Source organism: Coregonus clupeaformis, chromosome 12 (genome assembly GCF_020615455.1).
Source record: "Coregonus clupeaformis isolate EN_2021a chromosome 12, ASM2061545v1, whole genome shotgun sequence".
Taxonomy (NCBI): domain Eukaryota; kingdom Metazoa; phylum Chordata; class Actinopteri; order Salmoniformes; family Salmonidae; genus Coregonus; species Coregonus clupeaformis.
Genome location: NC_059203.1, coordinates 21,795,036 through 21,819,077, shown reverse-complemented (window position 1 = coordinate 21,819,077; position 24,042 = coordinate 21,795,036). Strand labels below are relative to the sequence as shown.

Sequence of the window (24,042 nt, the reverse complement as noted above, 5' to 3'; positions counted from 1 at the left end):
GAGTTCATCTCAAAGTCAGGTGCTACTCTTGCTTTCTTAGTTATGCTAGCCACATTGCAAGGGTGATGCCCTTGAGGAGATAAATAAAGTTGTATTAAATAACAGTAGCAGTGCGTGGGTAAAATCACTGGGGAAGCCAAGCAAGAAAAAAAGATTTCAACCACACCTTTGTTTCATCACAAAACCGGAGAGCCGGTGAAGTCCACAAAGCGTATTGCATGTAACAAACAGTTATGTGACCTACAGTATGGTCAAGCAAGTGAATGTTTCCGATATTTTCAGACTATTAAACAACTATTGATTTAGAACCATGGAGAGTTACCGCAAGTCGCAAAGACAACAGGAGCTGCCTCCACTAACCCAGCACCATTTCAACTTCAAAATGTCAACACAATCAAATCACCTATGCTTAGTGTAAACTAAAAGATACCAAAAACAATTTAGTCCAATCAACGTAAGCTAAATATGATGTGGCTGTCCATGGTTCTGATTTCTCTGCGTGTGCGTTCGTGCAAGTAGAAAAAGCATGTTGACTCACCCTACTAGAGAAACAGCAATGCCATTCTCCTCTCTTTCATGTTGATGAAACGGTCTATGACTCTGTTATACAGTACACATTTTCTGTTTTTGTTGTCCAGGCTACCTGGATAAAATGCTTCCTCGCTAGCCTAACTTCCTTTCATGGGCAACGATGAGCCAGCTAGTTAACATTAGCCTACTATACTGAACAAAAATATAAACGCAACATGTAAAGTGTTGGTCCCATGTTTCATGAGCTGAAATAAAAGATCCCAGACATTTTTCATATGCACAAAAAGCTTATTTCTCTCAAATGTTCAGGACAAATGTGTTTACATCCCTGTTAGTGAGCATTTCTCCTTTGCCAAGATAATCCATCCACCTGACAGGTGTGGCATATCAAGAAGCTGATTAAACAGCATGATCATTACACAGGTGCACCTTGTTCTGGGGACAATAAAAGGCCACTCAACAGTTTTGTCACACAACACAATGCCAAAGATGTCTGAAGTTTTAAGGGAGCATGCAATTGCCATGCTGACTGCAGGAATGTCCACCAGAGCTGTTGCCAGATAATTGAATGTTCATTTCTCTACCATAAGCCGCCTCCAATGTTGTTTTAGAGAATTTGGCAGTACGTCCAACTGGCCTCACAACTGCTGACCACATGTATGGCATCGTGTTGGTGAGCAGTTTGCTGATGTCAACGTTGTGAACAGAGTACCCCATGGTGGCAGTGGGGTTATGGTATGGGCAGGCATAAGCTACGGACAATGAACACAATTGCATTTGATCAATGGCAATTTGAATGCACAGAGATAACATGACGAGGTCCTGAGGCCCATTGTCGTGCCATTCATCCGTCGACATCACCTGATGCTTCAGCATGATAATCGCAAAAGGATCTGTACACAATTCCTGGAAGCTGAAAATGTCTCAGTTCTTCCATGGCCTGCATACTCACCAAACATGTCACACATTGAGCATGTTTGGGATGCTCTGGATCGATGTGTACGACAGCGTGTTCCAGTTCCATCCAATATCCAGCAACTTCGCACAGCCATTGAAGAGGAGTGGGACAACATTCCACAGGCCACAATCAACAGCCTTATCAACTCTATGCGAAGGAGATGAGGCAAATGGTGGTCACACCAGATACTGACTGGTTTTCTGATCCACATTCTTTTTAAAGGTATCTGTGACCAACAGATACATATTTGTATTCCCAGCCATGTGAAATCCATAGATTAGGGCCTAATGAATTTATTTGAATTGACTGATTTTCTTATATGAACTGTAACTCAATAACAAATTTCTTTGAAATTGTTGCATGTTGCATTTATATTTTTGTTCAGTATACATCTAGCTGCATATTGAACTTCCATCCTCTCAGGCCAGGGCCACAATGTATGAATTTATGGTTGGATCAGAATTGTCGTTATAATCATTGGCCTGTACGAAGAATTAAGTAAAACCACAAGTTCAAATCCCTATCTCCATTCATGGCTAATTTAGGAAAGGGCCAATTATAGCTAGCTAGTTAGCCACCGGAGGACAACGACACAAAGAGAAGCAACAATTCAAGTTTTTTCTGTCAATTACGTTTTGCTTTTGATGTGATGTGATTGGTGTGTAGCCAAATCCAAACTGGTTTGCCTTTACACTTTTTTTTTGGTGCGCCAGGACCGTTCACAGTTGAGCTCACTCAGTTTAGCTCAACACTGATTGGCTATTATTTTATACTTTTTATATCAAGGGAGGCCAAATGCTCGCTGGCTTCCCTTGCATTCAATGCTACGGGCGGCAACAATGTCATACTCTTTTTGACCAGACAGCATCAGATAGATGGGCTACACATACTGAGACAGAGGGGCGCTGTTTAGCTCACTCGGATGCTTTCTCATGAATACACGCCACTGTTAAATAAGGAACATGCACTATGTCACACTTTGACAGTAGCTTATGCTTGTTGTCTATGCTGTGTGTACAGCTGTAGGATCCTAATTTGAGCCAGTTTGCTAATGCAGGAAATGAATCCTGCAGCAAGATTTATGGCAATTTAGTTTTTTATTATAATTAATAGGCATTTTTGTAAGGGTTGATACTTTTCTCGTAAGGGAAAATCACATCTGAAATTTCAAGGTGGAAATTACAAACTTCAGAAGCCTTTTTTAAACCTCATAAACTACAAGTTTTACATTTCCTGCATTGCAGGAAAGTTATCCTGCAACAGGGTGATCAAATTAAGATCCTACATCTGTACTAGTAGCATAAGTATGAATGTGTCTGACAGTCTAAAAGCTATGCAGACCATGAGTGGGTATTGAAGCATGGCCATGAAATTATGGCCTCTTTTGGCTCTCTACAGGACCTGAGCATAATATAATGAAGGAAATTCTTGCAAGGTTATGGTGCAATGCAAAGCAATTCAATGCATCAAAGTTGTAATTATATCTGTCTCTATTCAAATAAATGAATAGATATCAGTTGAATTTGCAAAGACATTTAATGCAGGAATTTGAATTTAATTATTCTGGTACTTGGTATTCATTATTAATAATAAGGCTTTATTAATTTTAATTTTTCCTCTTGTTTCCTCCCTCCCTCCCACTCACTCTCGTTCTCTCTCCTTTTCTATCTTCACAGTTGTGGTTTTGTACGTTCAAGGCATTGGGACAAAGGAGTGGAGAGAGGTGAGTGAAATTACTTTTTTATTACAGATCTTATGTATATGGCCTTGGAAGGATAAGCCATTCTTTGCAATTATATATATTACAGTATCTGAGGGATTTCGTAGAATGGAAGACAAAGATACATCGTGTGGCTCTTCCTTTGCAAGTGGTCTACCTTTACTGCCTTAGTGGGTGGAGGGAATCGATCGCGAACTTCATCAATGATAAATGGTTCTGCCACATTTTTGGTTGAATGTACAATAATTACAGGAATGTAAGAATTGATGGTGAAGCAGGGATGTTGGAACAACGAGGAAGAGCATTCCTCTCTTCAAGGAACAGTTCCATTTTCGATTGAAATCGTTGCTAATACTAGGGCAGAATCAACGCCTAATTGTAAAACAATATTTGGAAGTTGATCAAATTTTTTTGGTTGCCTGTAGCAGACAGATTACAGTCTACTCTTTTCAGTAGGAGCCATTTGCTTTCCAACCGGTCTGTGTTTTTCCCGAGATTGTATATTGTGAAAGGCCTGTTTTGTCTGCATACTGTTCACTAACAGATTTGCCACGCGTTCCTGACTGTAGGCCTGTTATTGGCCTAGACACAATCCACAGCTAGGCTATAAAAAAAATAAAGATATTGTTGATCCTCTGTGGCTATACTATAGGCCTTCTCATGGTGTTGTAGGCTATTTTGAATTATTCCGTTTCTTTCTGAACAGACAGTAGTAATTCTATAACTTTGGCAAATTTATTTCAATTCATCAGGGGTGCTGCAGCTATGATTCTATATGAAAATAGATCGCTGGAGAGATGAGAGTTGCAGACTCATGTCTATCAGAGCAGAGAGAGGGAGAGAGATCATAGAAAGTGAATCTCATTCTAGTTCTGTGAGAGATACAGACGCGCTTCTCACACAGCCACGGCCACGCGTTGGTCTCAAACATAGGTTACAATGTTGTGCAAACCATAAGCTCGGGCCAGCCCAACCCTAATCAAGTCTTAGAATATCAGGCCTGGCCTGAAAATCGACTTTTTCACGTTACTGTGATGAGGTGTGAATGACGGAGTCAGGCGCAGGAGGTAAAACACAGAAATCCAGAGTTTATTCAGTGTACATGAATAAAGCGCAGCAAGCATCAAAACGAAACTAGCACAAGGGAAAAATCCACCTTGGCTACATACAAGGAAAGCGTAGCTCAACCGAGCTACTCACTCTCACAATGAATAATCACTCACAAAGGACAAGGGGGCAGAGGGAACACTTATACACAGACTAATGAGGGAATGAGTACCAGGTGTGTGTGATTGACAAGACAAGACAAGACAAATGGAGTGATGATAAATGGAGCGGTAGTGGCTAGTAAGCCAGAGAATTAAGACGAGGCTATGAACTTTCACTTTAATTCACATTTTTACATTGCAAACAGTGAAAACAAGCAAGCATACAAGGCTCTCCCTCATTCCCCCTTCAGCAAATCAGATCATGACTCTATAATCCTGCTTCCTGTCTACATGCAGAAGCTCAAACATGAAGTACCCGTGACGCACTCCATAGAGAAATGGTCCTCCGAATCGAAGACTATGCTACAGGACTGCTTTGCTTGTGCTGACTGGAATATGTTCCGGGACTCCGCCGTTAGCATCGACGAGCTAACCACTGCTATCACTGGCATCATTAGAAAATGCATCACCGAAGTTGTCCCCACAGTGAAGGTTCGCTGCTTCCCCAATCAAATTAATTAATTCACTTCATCTCCCTCGCCACCAAAAACTAATTCACTTCTTCATCTCCCTCGCCTCCCGTCTGGTTCCATAGCCACAAAGTCAGAATCCACAGTCACGTTCTGCCTCGGCGAATGACGTCATTACTTTTTTGAAGAAACAGAGCACACTTTTATGAAAGAAGAGATAACTTCTTCTATGCAAATGTTGTTGATCAGTACAATAAAATAATTTTTTCTCATAGCAGTTGCCAATAAAATAAGTCCTAAATGGAAGTAATTGTTTGTCATCTGTAGCCCCATGAAATCGGCTAAATCTAGCTCAATAACTTAATGCATGCACACACTCCTATTGAATAATATGCATTCACCTATATTGTGAATAGACCTAGGCTACATCTTGATTTACCCAGTTTATCAGTAGAGATTTACCATTCAAATAAAGTATTACCATTATATTGTTTTGTAGTTAGATTGGTAAAAACTAAGTCAAATTGATTGTATAATTGATTAATTGATTCATTAATGCATAGCCGACATTGCTGTCTAAAACATGTTTACATTAAAATGTTCAAATGTTATGATATTGAGCTCAAAAGATGCCCAAGGTTTGAACAGAGCAGTAGCTGAGTTTATCTGTCTGGATCAAGTGCCATTCTGTGACTTTGGCTAATACACCAATTTTGTTGTGGTATTGTTTTGGTATCGAGTATCGTGATGGTATCGAGTATTGTGATACTAAACCTGGTATCGGTATCAAAGTCAAAATTCTGGTATCATGACAACACTAATCCTCACGTCTCAAGATGACCACCATCATTCCTGTTCCCAACAACTCTAAGGCTACCTGACACAATGACTACCGCCCTCTAGCACTCACATCTGTAATCATGAAGTGCTTTGAAAGGCTGGTTATGGCACACATCAACTCCATCATCCCAGACACCCTAGACCCACTCCGATTTGCATACCGCCCCAACTGATCCATAGACGACGCAATCCCTGGAACTGACCCTGTACTGTATATAGCTACTGACCCTGGAACTGACCCTGTATATAGCTACTGACCCTGGAACTGACCCTGTATATAGCTACTGACCCTGGAACTGACCCTGTATATAGCTACTGACCCTGGAACTGACCCTGTACTGTATATAGCTACTGACCCTGGAACTGACCCTGTATATAGCTTCTGACCCTGGAACTGACCCTGTATATAGCTACTGACCCTGTACTGTATATAGCTACTGACCCTGGAACTGACCCTGTATATAGCTACTGACCCTGGAACTGTCCCTGTGTATAGCTACTGACCCTGGAACTGACCCTGTATATAGCTACTGACCCTGGAACTGACCCCTATATATAGCTACTGACCCTGGAACTATTTTTTATTTTTTTATTTAACCTTTATTTAACCAGGTAAGCCAGTTGAGAACAAGTTCTCATTTACAACTGCGACCTGGCCAAGATAAAGCAAAGCAGTGCGATAAAACAACAACACAGAGTTACATATGGGGTAAAACAAAACATAAAGTCAAAAATACAACAGAAAATATATATATATACAGTGTGTGCAAATGTAGCAAGTTATGGAGGTAAGGCAATAAATAGGCCATAGTGCAAAATAATTACAATTAGTATTAACACTGGAATGATAGATGTGCAAGAGATGATGTGCAAATAGAGATACTGGGGTTCAAATTAGCAAAATAAATAACAATATGGGAATGAGGTAGTTGAATGGGCTAATTACAGATGGGCTGTGTACAGGTGCAGTGAACAGTAAGGTGCTCTGACAACTGATGCTTACAGTTAGTGAGGGAGATAAGAGTCTCCAGCTTCAGAGATTTTTGCAATTCGTTCCAGTCATTGGCAGCAGAGAACTGGAAGGAATGGCGGCCAAAGGATGTGTTGGCTTTGGGGATGACCAGTGAGATATACCTGCTGGAGCGCATACTACGGATGGGTGTTGCTATGGTGACCAATGAGCTAAGATAAGGCGGGGATTTGCCTAGCAGTGATTTATAGATGGCCTGGAGCCAGTGGGTTTGGCGACGAATATGTAGTGAGGACCAGCCAACAAGAGCGTACAGGTCACAGTGGTGGGTAGTATAAGGGGCTTTGGTGACAAAACGGATGGCACTGTGATAGAATACATCCAATTTGCTGAGTAGAGTGTTGGAGGCTATTTTGTAAATGACATCGCCGAAGTCAAGGATCGGTAGGATAGTCAGTTTTATGAGGGCATGTTTGGCAGCATGAGTGAAGGAAGCTTTGTTGCGAAATAGGAAGCCGATTCTAGATTTAACTTTTGATTGGAGATGCTTAATGTGAGTCTGGAAGGAGAGTTTACAGTCTAACCAGACACCTAGGTATTTGTAGTTGTCCACATACTTCTAGGTCAGACCACGTCGAGTAGTGATTCTAGTCGGGTGGGCGGGTGCCAGCAGCATTCGATTGAAGAGCATGCATTTAGTTTTACTAGTGTTTAAGAGCAGTTGGAGGCTACTGAAGGAGTGTTGTATGGCATTGAAGCTTGTTTGGAGGTTTGTTAACACAGTGTCCAATGAAGGGCCAGATGTATACAAAATGGTGTCGTCTGCGTAGAGGTGGATCTGAGAGTCACCAGCAGCAAGAGCGACATCATTGATATACACGTAGAAAAGAGTCGGCCCAAGAATTGAACCCTGTGGCACCCCCATAGAGACTGCCATAGGTCCAGAGAACAGGCCCTCTGATTTGACACATTGAACTCTATCTGAGAAGTAGTTGGTGAACCAGGCGAGGCAGTCATTTGAGAAATCAAGGCTATTTAGTCTGCCAATAAGAATGCGTTGGTTGACAGAGTCGAAAGCCTTGGCCAGGTCGATGAAGACGGCTGCATAGTACTGTCTTTTATCGATCGCGGTTATAATATCGTTTAGGACCTTGAGCATGGCTGAGGTGCACCCATGACCAGTTCGGAAACCGGATTGCATAGCGGAGAAGATACGGTGGGATTCGAAATGGTCGGTGATCTGTTTGTTAACTTTGCTTTCAAAAGGCAGGGCAGGATGGATATAGGTCTGTAACAGTTTGGATCTAGAGTGTCACCCCCTTTGAAGAGGGGGATGACCGCGGCAGCTTTCCAATCTCTGGGGATCTCAGACGTTACGAAAGAGAGGTTGAACAGGCTAGTAATAGGGGTTGCGACAATTTCGGCGGCTAATTTGAGAAAGAAAGGGTCCAGATTGTCTAGCCCAGATGATTTGTAGGGGTCCAGATTTTGCAGCTCTTTCAGAACATCAGCTGTCTGAATTTGTGTGAAGGAGAAGCGGGGGGGGGGCATTGGCAAGTTGCAGTGGAGGGTGCAGAGCTGGAGGCCGGGGTAGTGGTAGCCAGGTGGAAAGCATGGCCAGCCGTAGCAAAATGCTTGTTGAAATTCTCAATTATTGTAGATTTATCGGTGGTGATAGTGTTTCCTAGCCTCAGTGCAGTGGGCAGCTGGGAGGAGGTGCTCTTATTCTCCATGGACTTTACAGTGTCCCAAAACTTTTTGGAGTTAGTGCTACAGGATGCAAATTTCTGTTAGAAAAAGCTAGCCTTTGCTTTCCTAACTGCTTGTGTATATTGGTTCCTAACTTCCCTGAAAAGTTGCATATCGTGGGGGCTATTCGATGCTAATGCAGTACGCCACAGGATGTTTTTGTGCTGGTCAAGGGCAGTCAAGTCTGAGGAGAACCAGGGGCTATATCTGTTCTCAGTTCTGTATTTTTTGAATGGGGCATGCTTATTTAAGATTGAGAGGAAATTACTTTTAAAGAACAACCAGGCATCCTCTACTGACGGAATGAGATCGATATCCATCCAGGATACCTGGGCCAGGTCAATTAGGAAGGCCTACTCGCTAAAGTGTTTTAGGGAGCGTTTGACAGTGATGAGGGGTGGTCGTTTGACCGCGGACCCATTACGGACGCAGGCAATAAGGCAGTGATCGCTGAGATCCTGGTTGAAGACAGCGGAGGTGTATTTAGAGGGTAAGTTAGTCAGGATGATATCTATGAGGGTGCCCATGTTTACGGATTTAGGGTTGTACCTGGTAGGTTCGTTGATCATTTGTGTGAGATTGAGGGCATCTAGTTTGGATTGTAGGATGGCCGGGGTGTTAAGCATATCCCAATTTAGGTCACCAAGCAGTACGAACTCTGAGGATAAATGGGGGGCAATCAATTCACATATGGTGTCCAGGGCACAGCTGGGGGCTGAGGGGGGTCTGTAGCAAGTGGCAACAGTGAGAGACTTATTTCTGGAAAGGTGGATTTTTAGAAGTAGAAGCTCAAACTGTTTGGGCACAGACCTGGATAGTATGATGGAGCTCTGCAGGCTATCTCTACAGTAGATTGCAACTCCACCCCCTTTGGCAGTTCTATCTAGACGGAAAATGTTGTAGTTGGGGATGGACATTTCAGAATTTTGGTGGCCTTCCTAAGCCAGGATTCAGACACTGCTAGAACATCAGGGTTGGCGGAGTGTGCTAACGCAGTGAATAACTCAAACTTAGGAAGAATGCTTCTGATGTTAACGTGCAGAAAACCAAGGCTTTTACGGTTACAGAAGTCAACAAATGATAGCTCCTGGGGAGTAGGAGTGATACTGGGGGCTGCAGGGCCTGGGTTAGCCTCTACATCACCAGAGGAACAGAGGAGGACTAGAATAAGGATACGGCTAATGGCTTTAAGAACTGGTCTTCTAGTGCGTTAGGTACAGAGAATAAAGGGGGGCGATTTCCGGTCGTTGTAGAATAGATTCAGGGCATTATGTATAGACAAGGATATGGAAGGATATGAGTACAGTGGAGGTAAACCTAAGCGTTGGGTAACAATGAAAGAGATAGCATCACTGGAGGCACCGATTTAGTCGGTCTCCGCGTGTATGAGGGGTGGGACAAAGGAGCTATCTAAGGCAGGTTTAGCTGGGCTGGGGGATCTACAGTGAAATAGTACAATAAGAAATAACTGAAACAGCAATAAGCAAGGCATATTGACATGGGAGAGAGGCGTAAAGCAATCACAGGTGTAATTTGAGAGAGCTAAGACAACAGCTGGTAATGGCGACAAAGTTTGGGGTGAGGCTAAACATAAACAGGATGCGGTACCGTAAAAAGGAACAGTCCAGCAGGCATCAGCTGTATAGCTGAGTTATCATAAGGTCCGGTGAACAGCAATAGGATAGTTCGGAAGTAGTTCGGGGGCTGCTATAGCACTAGCGAGCAAGAGGCCATGGCTAGCGTGTGCTAGCGGGCCGGGGCTAGCAGATGGATCTTCGTGGTCGACGTCGTAAAGAGAAGCCTGTTGTAACCACATCAGACGATTTCGTCGGCAGACCAGTCGTGTTGGATCGGCGGGGCTCTGTGTCAACACTAGGAGGTCCCGTCCGGTTGACAGAGAGGTAGATAGCCGGGAGATGGGCCTGGCTCAAGGCTAGCTCAAGGCTGATTAGGCAACCACAACGTCCATTTGGTTGCAGATAGCTAGTAGCGATGAATCCGGTGTTAAAGGTCCAGTGATTCAGTGATTCCGGCAGAAAAAACTATATGTTCTGGATCAATAACGCGCTGTGCAGACAGTGCAGACTGGCTGAATAATAGTCCAGGCTAGAGCTGGCTGGTAGGTAGTGCAGGCCACGGACAATGGTGAAAAAACGCTAACAGTGGCTAATAGCAAGTAGCTAGTTAGCTGACTACTCCCGTCCGGTAGACAGAGAGGTAGATAGCCGGGATATGGGCCTGGCTCTAGGTTAGCTCAAGGCTAACTGGTGCTTGCATCGGGGGGCAGTGGTGATTTGCCAAACAGCAACATTCATTCGGTTGCGGCTAGCTAGTTGCGATCCGGTGATTAATGTCCAGTGATTCAATTATTCCGGCAGAAAAATCCAATGTTCTGGGTGAAAACCGCTAACGGTGGCTAATAGCAAGTAGCTAGTTAGCTGGCTAGCTAGTTTCAACTGGAGATTCTAGATAAAAGGTCAATAATAGAATCCGTTCCACATTGAGTGAGGCGGGTTGCAGGAAAGTATATTTTGTAGAAGGATGAAAAGTGTGATAGGGAAATATGTACGAAAAATACAAAAAAAAACAAAAAAACAGGCTATTTACAGACACACAACAAAGAACATGACCGCACTGCTACGCTGACCCTGGAACTGATCCTGTATATAGCTACTGACCCTGGAACTGACCCTGCACTGTATATAGCTACTTACCCTGGAACTGTCCCTGTATATAGCTTACTTACTTTCTCTTCTTATTATCATTATTATTATTTCTCATGTGTTTTGGTTCTATTTTACTTAATTGTTTATTACTACTGATATTGATTACTGCATTGTTGGGAAAGGCATTTCACTGCACTTGTGCACGTGACATTAAAACTTGAAACTTGGTCTAATTTCTGTGTTGTGCTATCGAAGTTGCTCAGTGGCAGAGATGGAAACTCGAGTCTGAGACTCGGACTCGAGTCGCACTTAAGTCGCAAAGAAAATGACCTGCGACTTGACTTAGACTCATGATCAATTGACTTGAGACTTGACTTGGACTCTAGATGAGAGACTCGTGAACAATGCAAGTCAGTACTGGGATAAGTTTTTGTTGTGTATTCTGTCAGAGAACATGGAACAGGCGGCATTGTAACACAGAGATAGTAGTTTAATACAGAGGGCTGAAAAGCGTTCTAGAACGTCTGCGTCATTTGTCTGTCACTGTAGTACTACAGCTAAACAATTGTAATCAGCAACAATGTCATCAGGTGATGAGGCTTTCATTATTAAATGTGGTTACAAGAACCTGCATTATAATGCCAGTGGCAAAAAACGAAATGCTGTTTGCAAAACTTGTGGAATTAACATTAAAGATGCTGGCGCAACTACATCTAACTTCATCCGACATTTGAAAACTCACCGCGAAAGGTCAGTTAGGCTAGCTAGCTAACAACGTTACAATGTGGTTAGACTAATAATAGCCTGTTTAGCAGATGCCAGCTTGATATAGCTAGCTTTCTTGTGTGTCATCTTTTAGCTAACTGGAAATGTATTACTGTCGAATTTTTCTTGAAAGGTTAAGAGGTGGGTTGTCAGATAGCTAGGCCTACTTGTTAGCAGAGATTATTAAATTACATCTCAGCGATATGCATAACTGTAAGGGATCGGGGGTTGGCAGGATCTAGACAGAGTCTGACACTTCCCCGATCTACTGAGAGGGGGAGTCATCAGACTCGATCTGGTTCACCTGAGTTCTGAGCACACCTGTCAGTAATTAGTGTAGGATTTAAGGTGTGCTCAGAAGCTCAGTCGGCGCGAGGTATTGTTCCATTGTGACTTGCTAAGCGCTTTGTTCCGAGAGAGAGAGAGAGTTTGTTGTTTTGATTACCCGTGTATCCAACCTGTGCCTTGTTGTGTGACTCCCCGAATTGCTTAATCCTCTACTTGTCTACCCCAGTGATTACGGTTCTCTGATCCTGTGCCTGTGACCTCGACTACGACTAAGCCCGCTCCTTTGGTACCTCTGCCTGTCTATGCCTGGCCCGGTTTTGACCACAGCCCGCCCGACCACGATTAAGCTATTCCCTTGTCTGTACTCTAATAAAGCATCGCTATTCTGCGATTGGATCTTACAACTCTGTCCGAGTATTCATTACAGAATACCTCCCTCTTACCATGGATCCAGCGGAATTACAGAGGCGATGGGAGATACAGGAGAAACGCATGGAGGAACTCCTACAGCTACTCAACGCTGGTGCAGTGGAAGGCACCACCCCGAGTACGGTCAGTCCTCGTCATGCACCTCCGATTTCTATACCGACAAGGTACGACGGGGAACCTGGCAAATGTCAGGGGTTTCTACTCCAGATGTCCCTGTATATGTCGTATAAAAGTACTATGTTTTCCGATGACCGTAGCAGGGTGGATTTCATGATTTCTCTGCTAACGGGAAGAGCACTGGATTGGGCTACTGCGCTTTGGGCAGCTGAGGTCCCCGAGTTGAATGCGGAAGCTCAGTTCAAGAGACTGTTTCAAGAGGTGTTCGACCACCCAGTATCTGGGCGTAGTGTGGGAGACCAACTATGCGAACTTCAGCAGGGCCGTCGCACAGTAGCCGACTACGCTTTAGAGTTCCGTACTATAGCAGCCGGTAGCGGATGGAGCGAAACTGCTTTGCGCACAGTTTTCCGAAGAGGGCTGCGCCAAGACGTACAGACTGAGTTGGCTTGTCGAGGAGATATCACTGCGCTACATGAGTTTATCAAAATAGCCATCTCTATTGATAATCTTATAGTGCAACACAAGGCATCCACAGTCCGGGAGCCCTCGATCACTGGTCCTATGCAATCGACAGAGCGGAGGAGTGAATCTGAGGAGGAACCTATGCAACTGGGACGGTCACCTCTACAAGGTTCGGTGAGACAACAATGTCGGCAAGACGGACTATGCCTGTATTGTGGTCAGGCGGGTCCTTTCGTTCGTCAATGTCCGGTACGACCTAACCGTACCCCAGGATATCGCCTCGGAACTGCCAAACCGGTGAGTGAGACTCCAGTGTTGAACATTACATCTAAACAAATGTATGTGCCTGTTACCTTATCTGTCGGAGAGAAAGTGCGCAGGTTGGAGGGACTTATTGATTCCGGAGCGGCTGCCAGCTTTCTGGATATGGGTCTTGCTGAGGAGTTGGGAGTTCAACTTATCCCAATTCAACCTCCCCTGCGAGTCAACGCGCTAGACGGTGAGCCCATGGGCACTGGGTTCATTACGCACCGTACCGGGGAAATCAAGTTACAAGTGGGCTCCCTGCACCATGAGAACATCATTCTGTTCGTCATCTCCGCTCCACGGGAGCCGCTAGTCCCTGGCCACCCCTGGCTCGTTACCCATGATCCGGCTTGGAGTGAGGTATGTAGGGCTGAGTGCCTCATTTTACCTTGCAAAACGTCTACTGTGGAGGATGCGAAGGATGCGGTGTCTACTGTTGTTCCTACAGAGTACCAGGATTACGCGCAGGTGTTCTCCAAGGAGAGGGCTACCGCGTTACCACCGCATCGGGCCTGGGATTGTGCAATTGATCTGCTATCCGGGGCTACCCCTCCTCGCGGACGAATCTACCCTTTGTCTCAGCCGGAATGGGAATCAATGAGCAAGTATATTGATGAGGCACTTCAGCAAGGGGCCATTCGCCCATCTACGTCTCCCGCCGCATCCAGTTTTTTCTTTGTTAAGAAAAAGGATGGCGGACTTCGTCCTTGTATCGACTATCGAGGTTTGAACGATATCACCATAAAGAATCGTTACCCCCTTCCTTTGATTCCAGCGGCCCTCGAGCAGGTGGGGCAGGCCTCCATCTAGAGTAAACTGGACCTCAGGAGTGCGTACAATCTGGTGCGCATTAGAGAGGGGGATGAATGGAAGACCGCCTTCATCACCCATCGAGGACAGTATGAATATTGTGTTATGCCCTATGGACTTACTAACGCGCCCTCTGTGTTCCAGGCATTCATGAATGACATTTTTAGGGACTTGATTGATCGTTTCGTCATAGTGTACATTGATGACATCCTAATCTACTCTAACTCTCTGAGTGAACATGTGTCCCATGTACGACAGGTTCTGGACCGACTCCGCCAACACTCTCTGTTCGTGAAGGCCAAGAAGAGTGAATTCCATGTCACAACGATTTCCTTCCTTGGGGCCATACTCACTCCCGACGGGGTAAGACTGGATGAATCCAAGGTACAAGCTGTACGAGACTGGCCTCAACCCCAGACGGTGAAAGAGCTTCAGAGATTCTTGGGGTTTGCCAATTACTATAGACGGTTCGTGCGTAATTTCAGCACCACCGCAGCTCCCCTGTCGGCGATGACCAGCCACAAGGGGCGTGGTCTCAAATGGACGGAGGGGGCAGTGCGGGCCTTTGAGACATTGAAACAACGATTTACCACCGTCCCCATTTTGTGTCAGCCGGATCCTACCTTGCCGTTCATCGTGGAGGTGGACGCCTCGGAGGTTGGAGTTGGAGCCGTGCTATCCCAGCGCCAAGGTGAGCCGCCCAAATCACGACCCTGTGCTTTTTTTTCTAAAAAGCTGAATCCGGCCGACATCGTGAATTGCTGGCGGTGAAGTTAGCACTGGAGGAGTGGAGACATTGGCTGGAGGGAGCAGCTCATCCGTTCCAAGTGCTCACGGACCACCGCAATCTGGAGTATCTTCACAGTGCTAAACGACTGAACTCCCGACAGGCAAGGTGGTCTTTGTTCTTCAACCGTTTCCAATTCACTGTCTCTTATATTCCCGGGTCCAAGAATTGTAAGGCGGACGCGCTTTCCCGACGGTTCGAGCGCGCTGACAGACCGGTTGAACCAGAACCTATCCTCCCCATGAGTTGCCGTGCTGGTCCTGTGAGGTGGGCTATCGATGACACGATTCAGGAGAGCCTACAAGCGGAACCAGCCCCTCCAGAAACCCCGGTGTCGAAGGTGTTTGTACCAGCTCCGCTTCGACCTCAACTGATGGAATGGTGCCACACGTCGCTAGGATCTGGTCATCCCGGAATCACTCGAACTACTCGACTCATCAGTCGAAAATACTGGTGGGATTCCCTCACAGATGACGTCCGAGACTACGTATTATCCTGCCCAGTTTGTGCTCAGTCCAAGGCGCCTCGAGCACTACCGGAGGGCAAGCTGATGCCATTGCCAACTCCTCAACGACCCTGGTTGCACATCGCGATGGACTTTGTTACCGACCTACCAGAATCAGAGGGCCATACTGTAATTCTCGTGGTCATCGATCGATTCTCAAAGATGTGTCGGTTAGTACCCATGACCCGTTTACCTAACGCCACTTAGATGGCGGAGACTATGTTTAACCAGGTGTTCCGGCAGTTTGGTGTTCCAGAGGATATTGTTTCCGACCGTGGACCCCAGTTCGTATCCCGGGTTTGGAAGGCCTTCTGCGAACGCTTGGGTATCTCGGTGAGCCTCACCTCCGGAGATCATCCCCAGGCCAATGGGCAGACCGAACGGCTCAACCAGGAAATTGGGAAGTATCTACGGCAACAATGTTCGCGGCAGCCGCAAGAGTGGAGCCGATTCCTTCCTTGGGCAGAGTATGCTCAGAACTCACTCATTCACACCTCCCTACGTCTAACGCCCTTTCAGTGTGTTCTAGGGTATCAACCACCCCTGTTCCCGTGGGATACCGCACCCGGGATGGTACCGGCGGTGGACGAGTGGTTCCGTCGGAGTGCGCAGGTCTGGGAGACGGCCCATCAACATCTCAGTCAAGCCTCACAGCAGCAAAAGACCTATGCCGACCGACGCCGGAGACCTACTCCCACTTATCAAACCGGACAACGAGTGTGGCTGTCTACCCGAGACCTGCGGTTCCGACGGAGCTGCAAGAAGCTCCAACCCAGGTACATTGGTCCTTTCAAAGTTCAGAGACGTATTAACCCTGTCACCTACCGTCTGTTACTCCCTCGACACTACAGGATAAACCCTACGTTCCACGTCTCCCTGTTGAAACCTGTCCATTATAGCCCGATGTATCCACCAATCGCTCAACAATCTACTACACCACCTTTGGAGGATGAACAGGACACCACCTATACAGTCCACGAGATACTGGAGTCAAGACGGAGACGAGGGGGCATCGAATATCTCGTGGACTGGGAGGGATATGGACCTGAGGAACGGTCCTGGGTTCCGGCTAAGGACATACTGGATCCCGCTCTCAAGGCCACTTTCCACGCTGAGCACCCAGATCATCCAGGACCCCGACCCAGAGGAAGACCACCCGGTAGAGGTAGAAGGCCGTCAGGAGCCGGCCCTGGGGAGGGGGATACTGTAAGGGATCGGGGGTTGGCAGGATCTAGACAGAGTCTGACACTTCCCCGATCTACTGAGAGGGGGAGTCATCAGACTCGATCTGGTTCACCTGAGTTCTGAGCACACCTGTCAGTAATTAGTGTAGGATTTAAGGTGTGCTCAGAAGCTCAGTCGGCGCGAGGTATTGTTCCATTGTGACTTGCTAAGCGTTTTTTTTCCGAGAGAGAGAGAGAGTTTGTTGTTTTGATTACCCGTGTATCCAACCTGTGCCTTGTTGTGTGACTCCCCGAATTGCTTAATCCTCTACTTGTCTACCCCAGTGATTACGGTTCTCTGATCCTGTGCCTGTGACCTCGACTACGACTAAGCCCGCTCCTTTGGTACCTCTGCCTGTCTATGCCTGGCCCGGTTTTGACCACAGCCCGCCCGACCACGATTAAGCTATTCCCTTGTCTGTACTCTAATAAAGCATCGCTATTCTGCGATTGGATCTTACCACTCTGTCCGAGTATTCATTACAATAACACTATGGGATTTAATATACTTTCTGTTGTAGCCTGGTCCTAGGAAGTAATTTAGCATAAAACGAGAGTTCAAAGCATGCAACTTGGACATTTCTGCTGAAAAATCCCATAGACCATATATATTTGTTTGTGTCCTTGTACTTCCATCGTCCATTGTTCATCTCCAGGTTCAATGAATTCTGCAAAGCAAAGGTGGCCAGCGCAGGGACAGAAGGACAGAGCAGCATTGATTCATTCTTGACCACCACAGGTGTCCATGTGTACAGCCAGGGCCACCCCAGGCAGAAGGCCATAACAGAGGCTATACTGCAAGACCTGATCATTTCCTGCAACCTGCCTATGTCCTTAGTGGACAAGCCTCACTTTAGGCATTTCATGTCAGTGGTAGATGACAAATATAGACCAGTAAGTAGGCCCACGTTGACCAGGCACCTGCATGACTTAACACTGAACAAAGAGGCTACAATCAAAAGTGCCCTAGAGAAGACAGAATCAGTGTCTGTCACTGTAGATATATGGACTGACAGGACCATGAGGGGCTTCATGGGCGTAACGGCCCATTACATGGCCATGGAAGAGAAAACAACTCCCAGACTGGAGTCAGTTCTGTTGAGCTGTGATAGATTCACAGGGTCACACACTGGGGAAAGAATCAGTGTGATAATATGTGATAATTTTGGCATAAAACATAAATTAGATTATATCATTTGTGATAACGCTGCAAATATGAAAAAGGTCTTCACAGTTTGTTTCCCCAAAGCAAGCAATGATCATGATGATGATGATGTGGATAACCCCAGCCTATGGGAAGAATTTGGTGAAGAGTACAATGCTGATGTTGAAGCTATCCAAACCAACTGCAGGCAACAGCGCTTACAGTGCTTTGCCCATTCATTACAACTGGTGATTAGAGATGGACTAAAGGAAACAAAAATCATAAACAGTGTGATGGCTAAGGTAACTAGACTTTGCAGCTTACTACATACTACCTGTGGTCTGAAAGAAGCATTTGAAGCTGAGTTCGGAGCCAATCGTAGTATCCCTGCTGCTGTGTCTACCAGATGGAATTCCATCCTCCGGCTTGTTAAAGCAGTCACCAATCTGAATCAACAAAGCCTCAATACTCTACTTGAGGCCCAAGGACACAAGGAGCTCTGCTTATCACCAAGGGAATGGAGCCAGCTATTGGAGCTAGTGGACATTTTGGACCCTTTAGTCCAGGCCACCGACCTTACTCAGGGGGAGAAAGTGGTGACTCTCAGTGCTGCCCTTCCTTGTGTACGTCACTCAACTATCATCTGCAAAGTATACTGAGCACAAGTCTTCACCTAGTCAGTCTAGTAAAAGCACTGCAGCAGTCCCTCAAACGCCGATTCCATGGTGTTTTTGTGAATGTCAGAATGGAGCACTCGGATGAACAGGCAACAAAACTTCCATTTGGTGACGATGTATACATAATGGATGCACTGCTGGACCCATCTTTCTGCCTGTTCTGGCTTGATCATGATGTCCTCATACCACATGAATATAAAGCTGAATTGAAGGAGAGTCTGATTGGTAGGTACAATGTATTGCAACATGCAACGTTTTCAATGCTACTTGCATTGAAATAATAATGATTTGTTTTCATGTACAATGTATCCTGTTATATTCTTGATTATATACATCATTTTATGAATTTTCTTCAGACCTTGTTTTCGCTGAGACACGGAAAGTAACTGTTACGGAGAGCAGTAGTGGAGAAGAAGAACAACCACCTGCCAAAACCTCCAGACTGTTCTCTGGCTACCGCAACACGATCAGCAAGAAGAAAGGAGACATAAAGTCATCTGTCAGAGCAGAGATTATTCGCTACATTCAAGTATCTTCTGATGAAAATGAAGTTGATTGCTTGGATTTTTTGAGAATCCATGTGAAAGACTTTCCAAGGCTCAAGCAGGTAGCAATGACAGTGTTGGCTGTGCCTGCCACCAGTGCCCCAGTGGAGAGAGTGTTTAGTCATGGAGGCCTCATCATGCGCCCTCATCATGCCAGGCTCAGCGCAAGAACGCTGACAAACTTGATCTTTCTGAAATGTAACCTGTCTGCAACAGAAATGTTCTCTGTCTTAGGGCACAGGACATAATTTGCTACTTATAACAGGATATTGTGTTTCTGTTGTTAAGTGTCCAGGTCAGTAAGTATATTTTAGGGATATAGAACACTTTAGTAGTGCAGTAATTGAACAGTTGTCAGTCATTTTAGTTTACATTTATACTTGTCATTTATCTTCCCTCACCTACAGATGTTCTGTTTGTGTGACAGAATGAAGTGAAATATAGACAATGTCTGCCACAAAATACCATGCACTTTAAAATGTTAAGTTAGTTTTTTTTCATGTCCGGTACAGTTAATTTTATTCATGTACACTGTCTACATTTTAAAGGGAAATGTATTTTGATTTAAATATTGCCTGATGTGCTTTCTTTCATACAAGTATGGACTAATGAACAAGGGAGTCTCTTCAAATAATTTACAAGGTTTATAGACCTAACCCACAGCAAGCAGAAAGCCATTGCCAAAAGGGACTTGTGACTTGACTTAGACTTGGCCCTAAAAGACTTGAGACTTGACTTAGACTTGGCCCTAAAAGACTTGAGACTTGACTTGGACTCTACCTCAAAGACTTGTGAACATCTCTGCTCAGTGGTTAGCCTCCGCAGGAAACCACACAGATAGACACTGCCCAGCAAGCCTCAATCAGTACCTTGGGGAGAGAAATACCTACACCCACGGACACACACACTATCTGTAATACGAGTAAGTCACTTTGGATAAAGACGTATGCTAAATAGCCATATTGTAAATGTTTTTTCACCAAAAACTGGGGGAACATTGGCCTATAGTTGCTTTAGTGAGGAGCTAATGGGGTCCCAGTAGTGATTGACACTAGTCAGCTGAATGGATGTGCTGTTCCTTCAGGAACAGGATACCTTTATAGATTTACAGTGACAGTTTAAGAAAATGCAAGATTGAAAATGCTAGATTGCTGTGCGATTTATCAAAAGTGTAATAGAGCAATCTATTTGGGATAAACACCCTTGCTTACAGACTAAGCCAGGACGTTTCATACCAATCTTTCCCAACTATCATTTAATGCCTCTTTCATGTATTTTGAAAGATAAAAGTGATAAAAGTTTGGTATTTACTTTTCAGAACTTTTTTTCCTTTACACTTTGGAAAATCTGGTGCCATCTTAAAGTTACCCTGTGAACTTTTCACAGTTTCTTCCCTTTTTTTCTTCTTCTTCATAAATGCAGCATAGACTAGTCTGTGCTTAGTTTCAGACTGTCAACATTGTAGGCTATTTTGTATGTTGTGCATGGATTCAAGGACTTACAATGTTTTGCCATAGGCTAATTAAACGACTTGTGCTGGTGTCCAGCATGTTTTGTAAAGGGTAACTTAGAACATGAAAGATGGTCAGCCCAAAAGGTTTTTCATCCATTAGCCTCCTCAGATTTTTAAGTCACCAGCCATCATTGTCTGAACGATAAAAGTTAGGTATTTACTCTTCAGAACTATATATTTTTTCTCATCACACTTTATATAATAACCGGCCAGCAAAAAAGTTACTTCTCTGTGAACTTCTCACCGAGTTTCTGCCCTTTCATTTCCCATGAAAGTAGCGCTCTGCCACGATGAGCTCCTCAGTCTATTTTCCGGCACTCTTTTATAATCAATCTGGATGGAGAGAAGAGCAGCTCCTTTCTGCTTTGGTTGCCAGGTTGGAGCCGAGCCTGTATTTACCCATATGCTTCCATTTCCCAGTCTGCTGCCCAACATCCCTCAGACCGTGCTGCAGTGTTGTTTAATCACTGTGTAAAAGATGGCTACTCTGGCCACCGCTACCGATGCTGTACGACTGGCTCTCTCACCAGCAAGAAATATGGGGCTCACCACCCTGTGTCGTGTTCATGAGCAGGCAACTTTTTACAAAGTTTTGCAACACTAGTACTGAGGATTAACCGAAATGACAGTTCTTTTAATTTGTTTAACACCTAATTGACCGGATGTCTGTTCAATTAATTTAATTCCATTTCGCTCAGTTTTTTTCTGTGAGCTCAATGCGCACATTGCTGCGCAGTTTCTCTAGCAATAAATAATAAAGTAATCAAATAAAACAAATGTAATATACACAACTGAAATATTTTATTAAAGAAAAGTTATGTGAATAAATGATGGTTAATAAGTGAAAAGCAGTAATGGGCAGCCACTACTAGGGATTAATATTTCCCCGAAAATCTACCAAGTTTCAATACCGGAATAATTCATATTTATCATGAGAGTCCCGGGAAATACCTCAATAATTGGAATTGCCCATTTAAAGCGTTTAAAACGAAGATATTGTCACTATGCCAGGGTTTTCCCAAAATCTGATTGTAGCTACACCACATTGCCGGCTTGGCTGCGCCACTATGTAAAGATTTCACAGCAAGTGAAACTGATATTTAGTAATGATAGAGTAACTTTGATCGCAAATGATATTGTTGTGAACCGGCGGTTCATAAATTCTGAGCATTATCATGTTCCTCAATGAATTCAGCTCATTTCAGCAGTATGCTTAGGCTATCTCGACACACAGGACGCACAGAGCGCACCCTGAGTAGGCTATAGCATTGTCGAATCATACAAACTTTGTAATGGCAGTCAAACAAAAGTCAAATGACCAAAGTTGCTAAACTTGCTAGATAAGCTCCAAAGAATGACAGAATATCTCCTATTTGGCAAAATCGAGTTGATGATTATACGGATAGCAGATCAGCTCATGAATAATGGGGAGATGAAGAGAGGAAATTGATTAAATATCAAGTTATCTTAACGGGGACCAACTCTGTTTAAAATAAATAACCAGATCTACTCTCATACTGTTTATTAATCACACATTCTCCACCGAAGCTCTCATACGAAGTGGGGACATGTTATAGCGGTATTTTGACATGCATAGGCGAGACGTGTTTTGATAATGCAACCTATGGGTTACAGAATAAAGTTAGGAATTGTCATGCGAGACAGGAGTTCGAATTTTGGGTTTCAGTGAGATTGAGACGATAGGAAAATAGCCTAGGCTCTATATAAGGCTATATAAAGCTACTTTGTGAGTCAATAGATACATAATCCATTTGATTTAGGCTACATTATTGCATGCTAAATGTTTCTGATCAGTGATAGATGAGAAAACGAATAAATTAGCTACCACTTCCACTTGTCCAGCCAGAGATCAATTAACCAAATATACAGACAGCGAGTCAGTGAAACAAAATCACATTGATTGACTCTTAGACAAGGCACAGGCTTTTGGTCGGGAGTAGGACGGGCATTGTATAACATGCTAGCAAATGTTATGATCAGCTAATATATGAGCAAACTATAATAAAGGTGATCATTAGCACTCACCTCAATGAGTGCTAATGATCATTTCCCCAGCCTAATTGTTACCAAATATCCAAAAGGAGATTCAGTGAAAACAAAAACCTGACATTGACTGATTTATCTAGACAAATCCCCCATGCTTGTCTCAAAGCAGCGCGATGGCACTCTCAATCAAAAAGGTGCTGAAATGATAATCTAGGTGACCACACACGACTATTGCTTTACATTAGTATAAAGGTTGGACATGACTTTGGGAGTTTCAGTATAAGCAAGAATATGATACATGCCTTCAATTGCATTAGCCGACTTTATTCCAATATTTTTATCATTCAGTAGATCATAACTAAGGTGATCTTTCCGCTTTTTCTAGGACCAATGGCTGTTTCCTCGTCACCTCACTCGGCTGCTGCCCGCCTCCCCCTTGTTGTTCTCAACACCAATTTAAATCAATATAACTTACTGTTTTCTAGAAATCTGTTTGTTTTTTTCGGGTTCGGGCTCATTTAATTTCTGTGATGTCGGACCAGGCCTGGGCTCAGTCATCAGCTCACCGGGCTTGGGTCGGACCGGGATCGAATTTTCAGTTCAGATGAGAACTCTAAACTGCATTCGGGTCTCATGTGCAGTCCGACAGTGTCCATTATGCGTATGCTTTGAATTTATGGCGACTTTGTGTGAAGAAAATATGGTAGGCTAAAGGCTTCCATGCAACAACCTGCTTGGATAATGTGCTATTACATATTTTGCCAATCTGCTGCTATGCATGTTGTGTATTTCGCATTAGTGCCACATTGGGGGAACATTTTGTAATTTCCCAGGTCTTGTCATTAGATTTTTTCGGGAAATGTGAAGAGTGGTCCCGGGACAGTCCTGGGATTCCGGGTAGCGATGTTAATCCCCAGTCACTAGCATCATGGGACTTTTATTAATTGTTGTTACAGCATTCAACCGACATAACACATCGTGCATTTAACCTAAAAAAGCACTAATTGCTCAGCACTATGCAACACAAAACTAAAATGAGCATTTCTTAATAGACAAGTCTAGGTTAGTCCCTCCCTGTTTTAGTCTGTTTTCTTCTGTTTGATGCAAAATTAACACAACCCTGGTACAGTAGTATAGATAGGTATTGGCAGGATGTGTAGAATTGTGGAACTGGGCTCAGTGCTTGTTTTGATGCAGTTAGGTTAGCAGCAGTTTATTTTTATTTTTATGTCTAACCATATGGAACAAGATGATTAGTATTAGTTTCACCAGCAGCTCTGCACAGCCAAGTTGACTAGAATCCAAAGCATGTGAGAAACCCAGACAAATGAAGTTTTCTTTAATGATAT

General features: G+C 44.3%; 1 protein-coding gene across 1 annotated transcript in view; it reads left to right on the top strand.

Moving 5' to 3' along the window:
• The window catches only part of LOC121578009 (copine-9-like), a 185,751-nt gene that overhangs the window by 27,114 nt on the left and 134,595 nt on the right, over positions 1-24,042 (top strand). Inside the window, exon 3 of the mRNA XM_041892046.1 lies at positions 3,166-3,212. Within this exon, the coding sequence (XP_041747980.1) occupies positions 3,166-3,212 (47 nt within the window). The remainder of the gene's footprint in view (positions 1-3,165; positions 3,213-24,042) is intronic.